This window comes from Podarcis liolepis (genome assembly GCF_965112155.1).
Source record: "Podarcis liolepis genome assembly, chromosome: 5".
NCBI lineage: Eukaryota > Metazoa > Chordata > Lepidosauria > Squamata > Lacertidae > Podarcis > Podarcis liolepis.
Window position 1 is genome coordinate 67,449,651 of NC_139556.1, and position 17,829 is coordinate 67,467,479.

Genomic DNA, 17,829 nt, shown 5'->3' on the forward strand with positions numbered 1-17,829 from the left:
TTAAAATACATATATGTATCATTTTACTGTCTGTAAAGTCATTCACATCTGCTGAACAGAAAAGTATTAACCATAAAACACAGAAGCCTAAAACAATGCCAACATACCATTAAATTCCAGATAAAATCAGTGATACACTTCAAAAACAATTGCAGCACCCACAATGCCAAAGCAATTACCAAGTGATTGACTCAAACCAGACTGGAAAACAAATTAAACCCAACCCAGATCAACAGGAAAGAATTCCCCTAGTACCTGCAATACAGTCAAGGCAGTGCCAAATCAATCTCCTTTGGGAAGGAGTTCCATAACAGGATGCAACCACCTAAAATCTGCCCCCACAAAACAACCAAGTGAGTTTTAGTTCTGGGTGAAAACCCAGATTGAAGTGGGTTTACAGTTTCATTCAAAACTCTTAGGATGGTATATGCTAAAGTGCATATGTTCATGCTTACTTAACACTTAGCAGTTCTTGTATCAATACTGAGAAAGTCATGATGGGAAAAATAAAGGCCTAAAACCCTGGCTCAGTCCACATTTGGCATGTTTCTCTGGCCGCTATCACTAGATGTACTGATTTCTGCAAGCCAAACCCAAGGAAAGTTAACAATGAATCATCCTCTAGGAATCAGAAAAAGCAGTGGGCACATGCACCCCTCCCTAGTGACTATACAACATGTAACACTAAAAAAAACAGAACTCATAATACTGACACTGCAAACGTCTCTTTGCTTATATAAACACCAAGGCCAGGCTGCCATAGAAAAAAATATTTGAGGGTACAAGAAATTTCCCATGGGACAAGCTCTATCTTGTATGATCAGCTAGAAAGAAAAAACAAGCAGAGAGCTTGCTTGCCCATTCAGCATTTCCAGCTCAAGGCACCAGCTAGTGCTGCCAATGGAACTCTGTAGCAGCATATTATATCCCCCCCCCCTCAGTTCCTCCTTTTGTGGAAATATTTAAAAAGAAACATCCATTCCAGTTTTAATATGAAATATAAAGGGTCATAAAAATATGCTTGTTTTATAAATTAAAAGAACACTGGTGCTTGAGAGAAATTTCATAGCCCTTTCTTGAAAAAGAACAGTCTCCTTGTGATAGACAGTATCTGTGAAATCTGAGCCTCAGCTGGACTGACCGTACACTGATGATACATCAAACTGGCTGCAAGCTAACCATCCACCCAATATAGTTACCGATATATACATAATTTAAGTCACCTTCTTCCAAACAGCCCTTTTAATGTTATCACTTTAGTACTGCAATTATGTTTGAGTGGGTGGAGGAGAGAGATGCACAATAACTGAATGGGAGCCAGAGCAAAGAGTGCAAGCAACAGCTTCATGTCTGCCTTCCAGCTCCTACAGAAATTGATGCTGACAGCTGGAATCCTTCTATTGACCTTTCATGCTATTTACATATCCTGAGGCTTGGGCCTCTCACTTCACCTCCAGTTCCATACAACAGTTGTTTTTCCGTTAAACAAAACTAGAATCACTACCAAAAGACAAAGCTATCTGCAAACCCTTAGATATCATTCCTAGATGTCCAGGCACATTCCAGTAAGTGTAGAAAATAAACTAATTTCCAGTAAGTTTCATCCTGTTAAAATAATGTACACATTGAATAAGCCAAGCAACTTGCTTGTACACTGTACATGTATTCTCTGGACAAACTCAACACACAAATTCTGCCATTTTTCCAGGACACAAGCTATCCTGTGTTGGAAAATGTGCTTGTGATGTAATGTTGATGCACATTCATATGCTTTTCCGGCTGCAAATTCACAGATTCAACTAGCAAGGTACTGAAGGACCTTTACTGGGAAATATAATTGTGCAGAACTTTTGAAAAGGATCTTTTGAATAAATCTATGACTTCATGGAGAACTATCCTCATGCTTTTTCTATACAATTTTGTTAGGCATGCTTCCATTTTGATTTTATCAATATAATTTTTTTCAAGGAACTATTTCTATTCCATCATACCTAAATGAACAAATCCAGACTTGCAGTTCAAAAGTCTTATGTATCAAATGCATCTAATCTTACCCAAAGGGGAAACATTTAAACATGAAACTTCTTGATGACATGATCAAGAAGACCAGCTTTGGATCCATAGTATGCAGTATAAAACTGTCAAATTGACATTAAACTAAAAGGAAACAAGGATAAGATAAACAACTGAAGCTCACAGCTGTCCTCCCATTATGTGCTACAGCTGCTCATATATGGAAAGTGGAGAAACAAAAATAACCCATCTGCAATTGTTTTCTGCAGTGGCTCCCTTCCCCCAAACAGATGCAGAGCAATCTTCACAGAGAACCTGAGGTAGTAGCTGAAGTATTGCCTCAGCGATCGTCATTCAGCACTTTGTACGGGGAGAACAAAAGACCAGTGTTAAAAGCATCTCATCAGCTAGCGAAAGATGCCACAAAACAAGTCTTTGATATAGTTTTAGTGGAGATCCAAAGAAAATTCTTGATAATTCAGAGACAAGACCAGTACAGGTAAGAAACAACCAAATGATGTAAATTCAGTCATAAACTGCAGTTGTACATTTAAAAAGAGGTATTTTCTTTTATTTAATTTATAAATATTTTATACTGTCCACAAATATGGAAAGTGGCACATCTTTCCCTTTGAACCTATTTCGCATACCAGCAGCCACTTGATGTGTGAAGTTTGTTGACAATAGAAACGTTAAGAATCTTTGGAGCTGCCCAGTTTTTCCATTAATGAAGCAATTTCCTCCCTGTATTTCCTTGTATTTTCAACACTAATGATTTACATCCAGTGTTTTCTCAGAACTTGGAATAATTCCACCTGTTCTGTTATATCTTATGAGACATGTTTATTCAGTTCATGGTTTAAAAATGAACAGTTTATAAACTTCCTTCCAAAGCATTATTGCCACTTATAATTGTTTCTATTTGTCTGATATCTATGATATCAGATCTATGATATCATGAAGAAAGAACCTGTGTTTGGGTTTTTTAGGGTTCAAAAAATTATCCACCCCCGCTTTATTGGTGATATCAGAATTGTTAAGTTAGGCAGGTTTCACTATTTCAAAATTTGATTACATGGCAATTTTGAAGGCACATATTTATCTGATACTAGATCAGCCTATTCAGGAAACATGTACAAAATCGGGGGGAGGAGACTAGAACAGATCAAAAGCAATGCAGCCAAGCATATGATACTGCACAGTCAAGTAAGAGGCACTTGGCCTGCTCCCAGTCTGTGATGCTGGGCCAATTCTAAGCCTTTTCTTCTGTTCCTGTCTCTGGTTTGTCTGGTGTATTTAGACAGTTTTTCCATGATGATTCAATAACCTTGTTCGGTTTTACTGTGAGCTCTGAACAAAGGAGAAGCATCCATGCTTGAATAAAGCTGAAAGGATAAGACTGGAACACAATATTGTGGTAGCAAGAGTCACTGTGCATACCAACATAAGATGGTGTTTGAGCCCAACTGGTATCTGCAGTTTCAGTTCTTCGGTTACCTACAAAAGAAGATTTGCACATTAGAAGTCAAATAAGGCCACTTTCATTCAAAATGTATATTCACAATTTAACTGTAATCATTTCTCTTCCTATATTCTTTAATTAAAAATGTATTGCAATCCAGCCGTCCCATACCTTTCAGAGCCTGGGGCAGCTGCTCCCTGCTTGCTTCAGAAGCAGGCAACATCACCTTCTTGGTCTTCCTTGTCAGACCAGAGAAGGACTGCTCACATCATAGGGAAGAATAGATAATCCAGCCTACCACTCATTTCCAGTTACTTTATCCACAAGAGAAAATCTCTGCCTCTTTCCCCGTCCCATGATTACCTCTGAGGTTTATTAGCCACCAGGAACAGTGTGGAAGTTCCCATCTTCTTATCAGCCCCACCCTTATGTACCTACAGCCTATACTGGCTGCTTTCTGGTCAGGCGACTTGCAAGCAAGCAGCTTCTTAGCCTAGCGGTCTGTTTCAGCATCTTAAAAGTTGCCTTGCACCAACCAACTTTACAGAGCAATCCTACACATGACTATTCAGGAGCAAGTTCCAGGAAGTCCAGTGGTGTTTCATCCCAAGTGCAGGGAAGGGACTGTAGCCTTAAATCATTTTTCCATATAGCAATCTGGTGAAAAAATTGAAGATTAGCATTTCCAGCCAAACAGCCTTCTCATCTGGAAACAGGACCTTCAATCCTATGAACGTTTAGGCTACTAAAATCCAAGTGGAGCCTATTTACCAGAACCAAGCAGTGACAAAAAATTAAAACAGATGAATCAAAATTGTTACAGACAGATCTATTTCTAGTAAAACTAAGAGATGTAAGAAGTATGAACACACATCTTTGAACTTCATGCTATCCCAGTGGCATGTGTGTATATTCTTCTGAGAACATGGAGCGTCTATTTCAGTTTCTTTCAAACATTCCAGTGAAAGGAAGACTAAAAGAGAAGGGGGAAACAGAACATAAACTTAATATTCAGGAAAGAGATCACTCATATTTTTCATGAAGTATGTCTCTCAATTCTGTATCTATCTTTACACATCTCCTTAATGCTTCTATAAAAAAATATAACATTTTATCCCCAAATTTTTTAATGATTCTATATTGCCCTGTTTTTATTCTTCTTCCAATTGTTCCCATTCTCATTCCCCAAAGAAGAAAAGTCAGTCTTGCTTACATTTTTGGCAATGCATCAAAAGATCTGGACTCTTCAGTACAGTAGAGATTTCCCCATCATTCTCTGCCGGCCGATGATACCGGCAGTGCAGAGGTAATAATGCTCTAAAACAGGAAAAGCATTCAGGGTCAGGTCTCATATAAACGAGGACAGAAACGTCAGCCGCTAAGTACTCGGGAGCTTCCAAATCTATGTTATCTGCCATCATCAATGCCTGTAGAAAAAGTATAACAACATAATTAAAATCAGGGCATTATTTCAGAATATAATCCCATTATAGGCAGTAGCACCACAGCTATCTTGCAGAGAAGCCCCAAGGCTGGTACCAGTGACTTATTCATGTACAGTACTTGTCTGTTAGTAATGCAGTACGGGTGACTCCTCACTTATGTGGGAGTTACAGTCTGTGAAATGTTCATAACTGGGGAGCCCAGTGCAGTATTTATAGCTTCCTGCCCAACAGCTCCTGAGTGGGGTAGAGTGGCAACAGGGAGAGCTCCCATATGCCATTTTTGAGCCTTTGGAGGCTTTTTTCTGGACTTCTGGCTCACTGTCATCCTCTTTGGGCTCTGGGGAAGATCTCCTTGCGAAGCCACAAGGACTTTCCAGCTTTCTCCCACCATTTCAGGTTAGAGTTTGTTTGTTTGTCTGTCTGTCTGTCTGTCTGTCTGTTTCCTGGCACTGCGCATATATGCAGTTGCACATGAGTCGATTGTGTGTAAGTGAAGGGGGGATGCTTGTATTGTGAAATAATGTTCTTAACAACAACTTAGCAATGCAAGCGAAAATTGTCGGGGTGTCAGTAAAGTAAAATGGAAGTTGAAAACAACGTGAGTAATAAAGACAACTTCAGAAAGAAGCAGGGGAGACACAGTATTGTTTTTGGCAAATACCCAAAATAAACTTTTGTCTAGCCCCTTATGTGATAAAATCTCATCTCCAATGGTTTCTTAATCGAGTGCCTACTCGTACCTTTAAAACATGAACACAGGAATGTAACATTACAGATAGCACTTACAATAACAGTTACAAGGACATGGATCCAAAAAGCTATGTAAGGCCAGTATGATTTGGTTTGATTATCAAGCCTTTATGCCATAAGTAGCCAACCTGATGCCCTCTAGAAGTTGTTGCACTACAACTCCCATCATCCCTGACAATCCTATACACACTTATCTGGGAGCAAGTACCACTGAGTTCAGTGGGGCTAACTTAATTGGAGGTATGTATAGTATTGCTCTGCCAGAGATAGAGCAGTTAGGCTCATAACTGTATGCCATTAGAAGCCTAACTTTATGTACATCTAGCTATTTCGTGCCCTATTAGCTTTCCCTGCCTACAAAAGTCATCCCAAAAACCTTACCTCAGTGAGATTGTGCTTTTGTAAAGATGTCAATTCATAGGGATCCACATACAGTCCTTTTGGTAAGTGTACCTTAGTTGCCACCATGCAGCTTCTGAGGCTTTCGTCAGCTGTACTGATATTTACCCGAATCAGCAGATTTCTAATATTTAAAACAAGAAGCTTTTACAACAGAATGCCATCAAAACATACCAATCTCACTTGTGTATAAAGTACTTTTAAAAGACTGTGTTACTATATTTTTTAATCTTCAGGGTTTTTTCCTATGGCTACAGGGCCCCACATACTTGGGTCTGGGGAAACTGAGAATGTTTCTGAGAGATTTATCACTAACATTCAATTTTATGTGTTTTAATTGTTGGTTGTAAGTTGCTTTGTGTTGCTCTGGGCAAGTTAAAGCAACTAACTAACTAACTAACTAGTGTTTTAATTGTAGCTGTGTGTCTTTTTCCATATTTCTGCTCTGAAACCATTTTCTGGTATGTGGCAATAAATAAATGGTAATAACCCCCACTGAAACTCAGAAGAAACTCACTACATATAACTTTTTCATCTTTGTATTAATGGACAGTTGAAGCTGAGAGGTCTCAATCTAATTGGCTCTACATAACTTTAATTGGACTAAGATTCAATACAACTAGGTATTGGTCCGAGCTGTCTATGAATCCAAGTGACTTAAGATAGACTGCAACTTTTATTAACAATTGTTCAATAGAGTACCAGCATCCCACAGCATCCATAAACATGCCACTAGTACATTTAGTTTAACATATCAGTTCACTTGACTACGTACATACTGCCATGGTAAAGCAGATGCAAAAGAATTCAGGGCTTATTAAGACACTAATAACAGAACCACTAACCAATATCTGTTTGTCATAAACCCACCTGTGAAAGCCATCTTTCAAAAGCTGTTGCCTGACCTCAGGACACATGTTCTGTGCATCTATAAAAACAGAAAATACATGAGAAACTGACATATTTTAAAGCAATCTAAAACACCATTTCAACACAGTCAGAGTTTGTTCTTCTGTTCTTTAGGAACGCCTTTTACAGGACAGAGGAACTGGAGTAATTTTGATCAATAAAAAGGTTATTCTCTCTTGACTGTCATGGCAGACAACAGACTTTTAATACAGTTTTGCAATTAGTTGCTGACTAATAGCCTAAATAACCCAGTGGCAACCACACTAGCTCTTCCACCTCCCTACCACCAATTCTAGAAGGCACAGCTTACAGCTAAAGAAAAACAAAAGATCTATGTTTGCAGTGAGCCTCCCACCACAAAAAACTGAGCCTCCCAACAACCAGAACACTCCACTGTTTCTGAGAGTGTTCCCTCTATGTCAGAGAGAGGGAAAGAAGCTAGCAACAATCAGAAATCATCATTGTGTTTCCCTGGGTAGACAAGCAATGCATAAATCAATGGCTGCTGATTTCTCCAAAGGGTGGAGGAAGACATTCAAATGCAGCAGAAGAAGGGATGTGCTAGGAGTAGATATCAAAACACTTGTTTCTAATTAGGCAGTTTAAATATTGCCATCTAACCACTCACAATGGTCCTGAGTTACTCCTGTGGGCTCAGCGGACTGCTCAACAATGTAAAATGATTTTACATAAAGGAAAAAGACATAACATAAGCTTATGTGTTAGAATATAGTCAATAAGGCAATGAAGTGGATTTGCATACATATATTAAAAATGCAAACACAATATCAATAAAGGACAGTTAAGGACTCTGCAACACATATGGAATCCAAGAAAAAGAATACTGTACAACCTTTGTTCACCAACTAGCTTCGGGAAAATAACATGGATTTCAACTTACACAAGCATTTTGGTATGCACACACAAAAAATGATCCAAAATGAGTGGATACTCGTCTGAAGAAGCACATTCTTTTCCTGCTGAAACATTTCAGAATAAAACTGCAAGGAAAAACAAATCACATTAAAGAATATGAGCTTTTGTCCATGGTTTAGAACTTGATTTGTGACAAAACTGTGTGGAAGTAACAGTAACAATTAATTCACTCTAAGACAGGTGCTGTCAACTTGGTCCCTACTGCCCACTAGTGGGCATTTCTGGATTCTAGGTGGGCAGTAGGGGGCTCTACGGCACAAGCTGAATCCTCCTTCCATCGAGCACTGGTGGGCAGTAAGGAAATTTTACTATCAAGAAAGATGCATTAGTGGGTGGTAGGTATAAAAAGGTTGACTACCCCTGCTCTAAGATAAGTCTTTAAATGGAAATTCCCATGAAAGAAAATAATAAGCAAAGTGAAACATTATTGCTTTTAGGGTATGTGCATTTTTCCAGACTTTCTCAGGATTGTATCACAGCATGCTTTGGCTCAAACTATGAATATTTGTGCCCCAATTACACTGAAAGCCTGAGATAATGTAGAGCTTTACAACAATGAAGGAATATAAGATTTACACTGCCATGTCCATATGGGCCCTATAATTAGCCATCTGAAGGGCATGTTTAAATCAATGTTATCCCTGCTCATATGTCTCTGAAACCCAGTGTCTGTAACAAAATTAACAAAAGTGTAACTTAGAATCACTTAACTCAGTCATGTGAATACTCTGATCATAATTATATAAAAAAACGCAACCTCTGCAACCAAGCCTGGAAAGTTAGGTGTCTGTATTTAACTTATCTAGCCTACACTGCATTGTTCTAGTTAAAAAAAATAATTGTGTAGTAAGTGTTCATTATGAGCAATGCACTCCCATCCATATCCTCAGACTAGAAAAGATAATGTGGCAGGTGGGTGAGGAAGTGACTCCTGCTTGGAGGTGGAAATTGGCACTGTGGGAAGATAACCAAGGAGAATCAACACTCTATTCATGTCACTACAACGTATACAGGCTTATGAAGTTGATGGCACTGCAGCACCTAAGCCATCTTGTCACAGAATCAGAGATCACAAGTGTATAGCCTGTGGGAAGATCTGTGTACAGTATTCCTTTCTTTCCCTCTTTGGAAGAAAACCAAGGACATAGCTACGCCACCCTACAGCCTTTTCCATCCACCGTTGTGAATGTTCTTTGAAGATGCCTTGACAGAGATACTGTCCATGCTGACAGTATTCTACCATGTATGTGGATTTATAAAGCCTTAATGTGGCTAAACAAATCATATGTATGTTACTTTGTATGTATTATTATGTATGAACTGGCACTTTTACAAGTGCCACTTGCAAGAAACCAATACTCCAGTGTGACAGCACTTATTCTATGGAACTCCCTCCCCACTGATATTAGGCAGGCACCTTCACTGTATCGTTTTTGGCACCTGCTAGATTTTTTTTTTTTAAGGCAAGCTTACCCATACTTTATTTAATTATGTACATTGTTAACAACTGCTGGTTTTACTTATATTTGCACTTAACGTTCAATTTTATCAATACTTTAATGAATATTTCTGTTCTGTTTATCATTTATTTCACAAAATTTATATACCACTTGATTGTAACCACTTAGGGGTTTGGGATGATTAATCAGTATATAAATTCTGTTAAATAAATAATATAAATAATGTGTTTCCAATCTCATGCCCGCTATATATTTATATCATCCCTACAAGAGTGCTCCTGTTTTTGCCAACTATGTTCTCTTGGGAGCTTTTTGCTTCACAGCCAAGAAGCCTGCCCGAGCCATCAACAGACTTACAAGGAAATAAGCCCCAGTGAAATAATATATATTTTTCCTCCGCATAGAGCAGGAACCATATATATATATAAAAGAAGACCCTTCTACTTGTATTAAAGACACTTCTGTCAGCAGTTTGGATTCTTTTAAGCAAATTAAATTATTTTGCAAACTCGCACGAGGCGGGAACATTCAACCTTCCGAGGAATACCTATCTCAAGCATTTGGGGGCACAAAGGGAAAGAGGGGAAAGCAATCCGAAAACTAGTGACGGCGAGTGCAACTTTCTGAAGCAGAAACCACCCGAGGCTCCCCCGGAGAGGAGAAGATCTAGCGGCGCCCCAGGACGCAGCCCTTTCTCTTGGTCTAAATGTCACTCTAGGCGACGCTGCTAGGCGACCATTCCCACGACCCGAAGGCTGGCGTCCGCAGGGCCACTGAGCTCTCCCACCCGCTTCCCGCAAGCACCCAGTCGAGAGTATCCCCTCGGAATATGCTGCCTCCCGGGCTGAAGATACGAGAGCGGAAGGGCCAGCTCTTTCCGCACCTCGAGAGGGCCGCGGGGTCTAAACCCCACGCAGCCCAACGGTGCCCCCTTACTTTATGCACGCGCCGCCTCTTCCGCCCACAACCAAGGTCCTCCCCTCTTCCAGAGCGTCCTCATGGGCGCCTGACTTGGAGAGCATAGTCGGACTGACCTCCATCTAGGCAGGGCCTCCGCCTCCGCCTTTCTCAGGACAATAGGGAGAGGGAAAGGGAGCAAGGAAAAGCAAAGAGAAGCTCCGCGGAACCTCTGCGAAGACGTCCCTTCGCAGGCACGTTCAGGGACGGCAATGCCGAAGGGGGCCTGATGGAGCCGCGGCGGCGGTGGCGGCGGCGCCGAGCCGTTGTCATGGTGACGAGTTGGATGCTGGCGCGCGTGCGCCACGCTGCGGCTGCAGCCGATGCAGAGGAAAGTAGGAAGCAGTGAGGTACTTGGGGCCTTGGAAGAAGGGAGGAGCCGCGGTGCGCGCGCAGGCCGGGCAGAGACCGGGACTCGGTTTCTCCTTCGCCTGCCTTAGTCGCCCTGCTCGCCTTTGGAAACACACTGCTTTTAAAAGCTGAGGCGCTGAATGGGGTCTGAGAGGGATCCTCTCCTAGGTGGCGAAACACGAGTTTCGCTATTCAGTGGACAGTGCCACTCAAGCATGCCGTTGTGAAGCCACTGGCAGTTTTTAATATCTGAAGTGGGATCCTGTTTCATAAGCGGTTTTAAACTTCTTGGTCCATTTAAACACCGCTAACGTGTCTCAATGGCATATCAAAATAAAAAGTTGGTTCACTGGGCATGAATAAATGTGGTGTCTTCTGACTGAGCCTACAGCAGGATGTCTTACGTGGCAAAGAAGTGCGGCATCAAATTAAACCCTCCCTCTATTGTTTTAATCTATGAAGATCAGCTCAGGAATAACATTCGCAAGCGCATCATGCCTATTCGGAATTTCTCCAAGTTCTCAGGTATAGCATGCTTATTTTTCTAACCTATCGCTGGTCCCTTCCCCAAATAGGCAAGTTCAGATACTGCTGCCACCACAGGAGTTTGTCTAACTCTAGCACAGCCTTCACCAAACTGGTGCTGTCCAGATGTTTTGAACTACACTTCCCATCAGCTCCAATGAGTGGCTGTTGGCTAAGGCTGATGGGAGTTGTAGTCCAAAACTTCTGGAGGGCACCAGGTTGATGAAGCCTGATCTAGCAGCTCTGCATTGGAGATGGTGGACAATCCAATATGCAGGGGGAAAGGAATAATTCCTTAAGCACAGGTGGGAATACTGGCAACCTGTAAACTATACATTGTTATCATTGAATGCATGTGACCACATTCAGGATTGTGTTTGAGAAAGGTACTGCTTCAGTCATTTAGTTCTTAAGTTTTGATGCTTTTTATAGTGGAATTTGGCTTTTCACTCCACAGAAGACTGCAGGTGTTTTATATACAGTGGTACCGCGGGATGCGAGCAGGATCCATTCCGGAGCCCCGTTCACATCCCAAAGCTAACGTAACCTGTGTCCGCGCATCTGCACGTGTGTGGGTCACGTTTCGGCGCTTCTGCGCATGCACGTGACGTCATTTTGACGGTCTGCACATGCGCGCATGATGAAATCCGGAAGTAACAAGCTCCGTTACTTCTGGGTCGCTGCAGAGCACAACCCGAAAATGCTTAACCCGAAGTGTATTCATCCCGAGGTATGACTGTATGTATATATATAGTCCGCATCTCCCTCTGTTCTTCACAAATAGATGTGTAAGAGGTGGGAAATAGTCCTCAGAGACATGTATTTCCGAATTAACTTTAGGAAAAACATTTTAAAATGCATATTTACAAATAAACAAAATTATGATTTTTTTGTTACCTGGACTTTTTGTCTTTTCATTGGTGCAGATTGCAGCAGGGCAGCAGAACAGCTAAAGAATAATCCTCGGCACAAGACTTATTTAGAAGGTGTCTCCATGGAACAGCTACAAAAATTACACAATTTGCTGAGATGCCAGTTGGGGGGACAAAATCTGACTCAGGGTCTGGAGCAAATTCAGCGGGAAGAAACAATTGACCCAGAAGAGGACCTGAACAAACTAGATGACAAGGAGCTAGCCAAAAGGAAAGAAATTATGGATGCATTGTTTGAAAAGAACAGGAAAAAGAAAGATGACCCTGATTTTGTCTACAACGTAGAGGTGAAGTTCCCACAAGAAGAGCTTGAAGCCTGTGAGTGGGATGATGAATCAGATGATGAGTTTTGATCCATAATCAAGCCACGGATTGATGAGTCTTCTCATATTGGGAATATATATCTCATGCCCCTTCATATTTTAGCAACCAAACTTGTGTAATCAGTCAGCTGCTACATTTTATACTGTGAAATTAGATCAAGACTTAAATTTTTTTAAAAAAATGTAAACATGTTAATGAAAAAGTGTTCGGGGGTGCTTGATGAAAAAGATACAACCAGACTCAAAAGAGTTTTATATAGACTGTATGCTAGTTCTTAGCCGTTGTAAATAAAACAATGGATCTACTTCAGTACTTCACACTGCAGCATTAACTTTGCAAAAAAAATAACTCTGCAGGTAATTGATGTCTTATTTATTGTTTTGCAATGTTGTTTAATTACCAGAGGTGCCAGTTTGTCCGTTGAACTTCCAAACTTTCAGTTACCTCTCTATTTTTTTTTAATGCATCAGAATATGAGCTACAATATTTGATAGTTTAATATTACTGTTTCACACTGAAGTGATACCATTGTTTTTTTGTTTTTGTTTTTAAATAATTGCTTTTGGGGAATCACAGTGAAACCATTTATGTTTATGTATGCAGGGCTGTGTTGAAACTAATGCTCTTAAGTTATTGTTAACATGGGGTTTTTTGGGTGTGATAAATAATGATTTAGAAGTCAAATTAACGAGCAGTCCTAAAGCCAGCTGAGGCCATTAGAAACATTAAGCAGCATTCTGCTAGCAAAGAGGGAGTCCTTACTACACTAGCGGAAAGCACTGCTAGCATATAAAAGTAATAGGGGAGGAAGCAGGAAAAAAACTGCTCTCCCCCTTTCTACCTTGATTGGAGCTTGAAGGAAGTGATTATTCCTTTGCCACAGAATCAAACAGGCACTAATTTAGGATTGTTCTGTTTCAGTTAGTCTTTTATGTGGTGCTAATAATGGATGCTTTATTGTGATACTGAAATGGTATGCTTTCTGTTTCCATTTTTATGTAGTCAGACCTGAAGAAATAACTGTCCAATAAAGTAATTTTGAAAAACTGAAAGAGTCGGTAATGTTGACAGAATTAAATGATGTCTGATAACAAGAACGACAGGTTCTTGAGTTTGGGGGTTGGACTCGATGGCCCTTGTGGTCTCTTCCAACTCTATGATTCTAGGTGTATGAAATCATGGCAACAATAGACTGCTTTTTAGAAAAGGTTCTTGAGTCTGCCTAAAGAATGTGTTAGCCACTGTATTTTTTTTCTAAGGGCCCTGCAGGTGGGCTACTGAATAGTGTAATAAATGTGCACTAGTTTTCCCTTCTCAGTTTCACCTCCATAGCTGGGAGTCCAGCTAAAACAATGTGAAACTGAAAAGGTACTTCTGATGCTTCACCACTGCAGTTCTCTTGTTTATTGACCCTGTTGTGGGTCCCATTCTGTAGAATTTTAACCCAGTTTGGGAATGGGTATGTGTATGTGAGTTGGGCTCAGAGAATACATAAAGACACCACTATATATATACACACACACACACATTCAAATTCAAAAATGTACCCCAAGACACATGTATGCAAACTATAAATTTCAAACATATATAAAATTTGGTCTCCAGAGGGCAATGTTTTATTACTTAACTACTCACATTTGGCAAATTTCTTCACTTTGCAGGAACCTCAGAACATTTAAAAGTATCTCTCCAGGCACAGAGTAGCTTAGGAATAAGTTGTATTTCTCCTTGGACACTGTACACTCTCTAGTGTTTGGAAAAGTATTAAAACTGATTAATTGGAATCTTTTTTTTTATTATTTACTTGACAGGAGGCCTTTTCCAGTAAGACATATACTTGTGATAGAAAGTTTCTTTGTGAAGTCAATTACATTCTAATTACAACATGATAAAAGAAATGAACACTAGATGCTGGACCTCCTTTTTAATTATAAAAAGAGTACATCTGGGAATGTCAGCTGCCTTCCTATTTTATGAGGCCAAAGTTTAAGTTATATTTAAAATGTCTAATAGCCCAATCAGAAGAAAGACAAAGAGATACAGTATCGTGAAAGATTATTATTATTATTATCCCAATGTATGTATTGCAGTTACAGTCTTCAAGGGCATCCCTTCCATGTACTGCATTGAGATTGTTTTTCCAAACCCAGATGTTTAAATTTTGGAACACCATCCAATCAGCATGCAGCAATGGTCAGATGTGTTCCCACTTGGTCGGCCAGCCACAGAATTCCTAGGCTGTACTCAGATGAGGAATAAATGGAAGTAGGGTGTGAGGATATAACCTGCTCAGCAAATTATCACCACAAACGCAAAATGTGTTAACAAACTTCTATACCTACAGTGATTGTAGATGTATAATAGGTTACTTTTTAATATTAAAAAATTGACTTTTCTGCAGTAAGGGGAAATTAATTGTAAAAGATGTGCCAGCTGGCTGTTTGATGATGGTGTGTGGATGCTGCCAAAAATTGCATGCATAAAGAGTACCAATATCTCAGTAAGCTGCAATCTATAGACTCCTTTCCCCAAAAATATTTGCAGCACAAATTCCGTTGTTTAGAGTAGGGACCTATGAATCTGCCAGTTTCAGCTGTCTTAAGTTTCTCATTTTTCCAAACTTAAATTCAGTTCTCTACATTTCCACAGCAGTTTGAGATTTCTTCCTTTAAAAAAAAACATGAACACTTACCAGCATTTTAGTGCACGTTTCTCCTAATACACACATTTTTGGAAGCAATTACCCCTTATATAATGCAATTATAGATGTTATCTTGACTCATAAATAGATTTTTAGGTACATTTCCCCCTAATATATGCATTTTTTCCATATTTGGTTGGAGAACTGCGTCACAAAATTTGGAGAAGTGTGAATTTCATAAGATAGTTGTGTTTTGCTTTGCATATTGGTTGAAATAGTTTTTCATGAAATTACAAACAAATTCTCCATCAGTTCAGAGCAGCAAGAAACTGTCACGAGGGCAGCAATGAAGCAGAAACTGGAGATAAGAGGATGCGGAGTGGAATGGAAGGAGGGATTAAGGAAGGAAGTGGTCCACATAAGGGATGCTTATAAGACCATCCAAGAGGCCTAGGAATAGGATGCAGGTAACAAAAGTCAGAGAGAATGACTGGGAGAAGCAAACTGGGGGTGGGGGTGGAGTTTAACTCTATCTGCAGTTATCCTGACAAAACTATCTTTGCATTTCAAGGGAGGCTCCCATTGCTGCCAATTAATGCATTCACACAATTAACAGGGCATCTAGTTTAGTCCTAAGCCAGCAGGCAAAGGCTGGGATGAAGGAAAGGGAAAGGAGGGAGATCAGAGCTGACAGAACACAAAAGGGAAGTTTGGGCTGGCATTCAACCTACTCAATCCTACAGCCCACATTATTGGCTATATTTCCATATGCATTCCCATCATTTGGTGTGCATTGCACTATTGGCTAGAGGGTGGGACATGGGTATAAGTGTGGGAAAACAATTATTTTAGGAATTGGGTGCTGATAGGCATCTCTATATCACATTACAGAACTATCGAAGGATTTTGTGGAATCCTCATCTATGAAAGCGTTTGGGGCGGGGGAAACTAGGCTGATCAAAAGCAGCCACAAATCATTTGGGATAAATCAATCTGTCTGTGAAACAGATGAAATGGAGGGGGATTTGCCAGTTGAGCCACATTCTTTAATGGTATTTTAAACCTTGATTGATTGATTGATTGATTGATTGATTGTGCACTGCTTTTCCTTGAGGCACTCCAATCTCTGTTCCATGCCCCTCCTCTCACAAAGATTCTAGAAATGGACCACATAAAACACCAGCAAGCAAACTTGTGGCAGAAAGAAAGTGCAGCAACATTGTGCGGCAGAAGGGAAAAGCCACTGAAAGAGCATGTAAAGAAGCATTGAGGTAAAGGCAGCTGGAGTCTAGCCAAATACACGAGGGTAAGCTCAGCTGGCTGAATATTGTTGTTGCACAAAGCAGGGCAATGCACTGATGTGGCCCACACTGTAGACTCATGTTGAAAACCTAGACTCCATATCTGGGTTGCATTCGTACCAAGCATTTAAAGTGCACGACTCCCCCTCCCAAACTATGTGGGGAACTATAGTTCATTATGGGTGCTGGGAACTGTAGCTCTGTGAGAAGTAAACTACAGTTCCAAGAATTCTTTGGGCGAAAGTCATGTGCTTTAAATGTATGGGTTATCAGCTGATCATCAGGGCTTCTGTGCACAGTGCCGTGCAAGAACAGCTCGCCTGACACCGCTGCAGCATCAAGTGATTGGCAGGTGTGGGAGACAAGGGTGGGACCTGCCAGTTGGATCCAGTCCCGCCCCTGCGATCTAGAGGACTGTAGGAAACTGGAGGTGGTAATAGAAAGGCATGTTAAGGCTGTTAAGTAACTCTGTGAGGGGAAAACTACAGCGCCCAGAATTCTTTGAGAAAGAACGAACGTGTTTTGAGTGTACTTTAAAGGTATAGTGTGTACACAGCCTTGAAGTCAAACATGTGGAGCAACTTCACTGAAAAGTGCTGTGTTTGAGGTTAGCAGAAAATTGTACCCAGGGTGGTTGACTGGTGGTGCCTCATTCACACTTGAAAGTTTTCAGTGTGCTGACCTCTAGGCTCAAAAAGTTCAAAGGGACTCAAAGGCTAGCCAATCTAGACCAGCTCCTTGTCAAAAACCTGGGCCATCCCACTCACTAGCCCCCTCAGGTTTCAGTCTGAGCCACAAGCTTGGGACATGAGCGCAGGCCTTCAGATGTTTCAGCTCCTGCCTTCACAGAACTTCTTTTAGCTTTCCTTGTAACTGATGTGGTTTCTCCATCGGTGTACTTTGATCAGATAAAACGCGAAGTTAATTCCTTTTTCTCCCTAACCACCTACCCGTTTTCTGTTGGGCAACACCCGATGCCGATTCTGCTAACCACATCCTGAACTGAGTAATTTTTTTCCCTCTAACAAAAGCAGAACCAGTTAATCTTCACTGATCGTACTACAGAGGAAGCTAAGACATCTGCCTAATACAGGAAAAGAGGCACAGTCATTTCTGGCATCTCCCAGCACACGAAAATAACAGGGCGTCTTGTAGCACCATACTCAGTTTGGGGAGAGCAACGATGAAAACATTTGGAGGAACAGATGCCAGCAATTGCAGTCTATCTCCTTTTCAAGGCACCTTTTGCAGTTTATTAAAAGTTTTAATTAACCTAACCAATCCAACAGTTAAACATTACAACCATAATGTTTCTATATCCAGGAGTCTGACTTGGCTCCCACAAAGAATTATTTTCCTGGCACTCCCAAGACCCCATCCATTTTTGTAGTGGCAGAAAAATGAGAAGAGAATAAAGTTGGCAT

At 40.6% G+C, this 17,829-nt stretch overlaps 2 protein-coding genes across 6 annotated transcripts; one reads left to right on the forward strand and one right to left on the reverse strand.

Annotated features, from left to right (window-relative positions):
* Window positions 1-1,325: 1,325 nt before the first annotated feature.
* On the reverse strand, window positions 1,326-10,520 carry PIGX (phosphatidylinositol glycan anchor biosynthesis class X). Of its 5 annotated transcripts, none has more exons than XM_083506628.1 (7): window positions 10,409-10,520; window positions 7,880-7,979; window positions 6,940-6,997; window positions 6,052-6,193; window positions 4,689-4,902; window positions 4,348-4,448; window positions 1,326-3,510 (listed from the first exon to the last, which is right to left on the reverse strand). In XM_083506628.1, the coding sequence occupies exons 1-7, from the start codon at window positions 10,412-10,414 to the stop codon at window positions 3,352-3,354; spliced, it is 780 nt and encodes a 259-aa protein (XP_083362754.1). In that variant the 5' UTR covers window positions 10,415-10,520; the 3' UTR covers window positions 1,326-3,351. The 5 variants fall into 5 exon arrangements, with proteins under 5 accessions (XP_083362754.1, XP_083362755.1, XP_083362756.1 ...); XM_083506629.1 differs by having other exon boundaries at window positions 10,311-10,520; XM_083506630.1 differs by lacking the exon at window positions 10,409-10,520 and adding an exon at window positions 10,258-10,350.
* A 552-nt stretch (window positions 10,521-11,072) lies between these two features.
* CEP19 (centrosomal protein 19) lies at window positions 11,073-13,510 on the forward strand. Its single transcript, XM_083506667.1, has 2 exons — window positions 11,073-11,207; window positions 12,134-13,510. The coding sequence occupies exons 1-2, from the start codon at window positions 11,078-11,080 to the stop codon at window positions 12,490-12,492; spliced, it is 489 nt and encodes a 162-aa protein (XP_083362793.1). The 5' UTR covers window positions 11,073-11,077; the 3' UTR covers window positions 12,493-13,510.
* The last annotated feature ends 4,319 nt before the right edge of the window (window positions 13,511-17,829 follow it).

Coding starts and splice junctions, on each gene's coding strand:
- CEP19 (XM_083506667.1), top strand. CDS start 11,078: ATGTCTTACGTGGCAAAGAAGTGCGGCATCAAATTAAACCCTCCCTCT. Junction 11,208..12,133: donor GAATTTCTCCAAGTTCTCAG/GTATAGCATGCT, acceptor TCATTGGTGCAG/ATTGCAGCAGGGCAGCAGAA.
- PIGX (XM_083506628.1), bottom strand. Junction 6,194..6,939: donor TTGAAAGATGGCTTTCACAG/GTGGGTTTATGA, acceptor TTTAAATATTAG/AAATCTGCTGATTCGGGTAA. Junction 3,511..4,347: donor ATAGCATGAAGTTCAAAGAT/GTGTGTTCATAC, acceptor CTTCTTTTGTAG/GTAACCGAAGAACTGAAACT.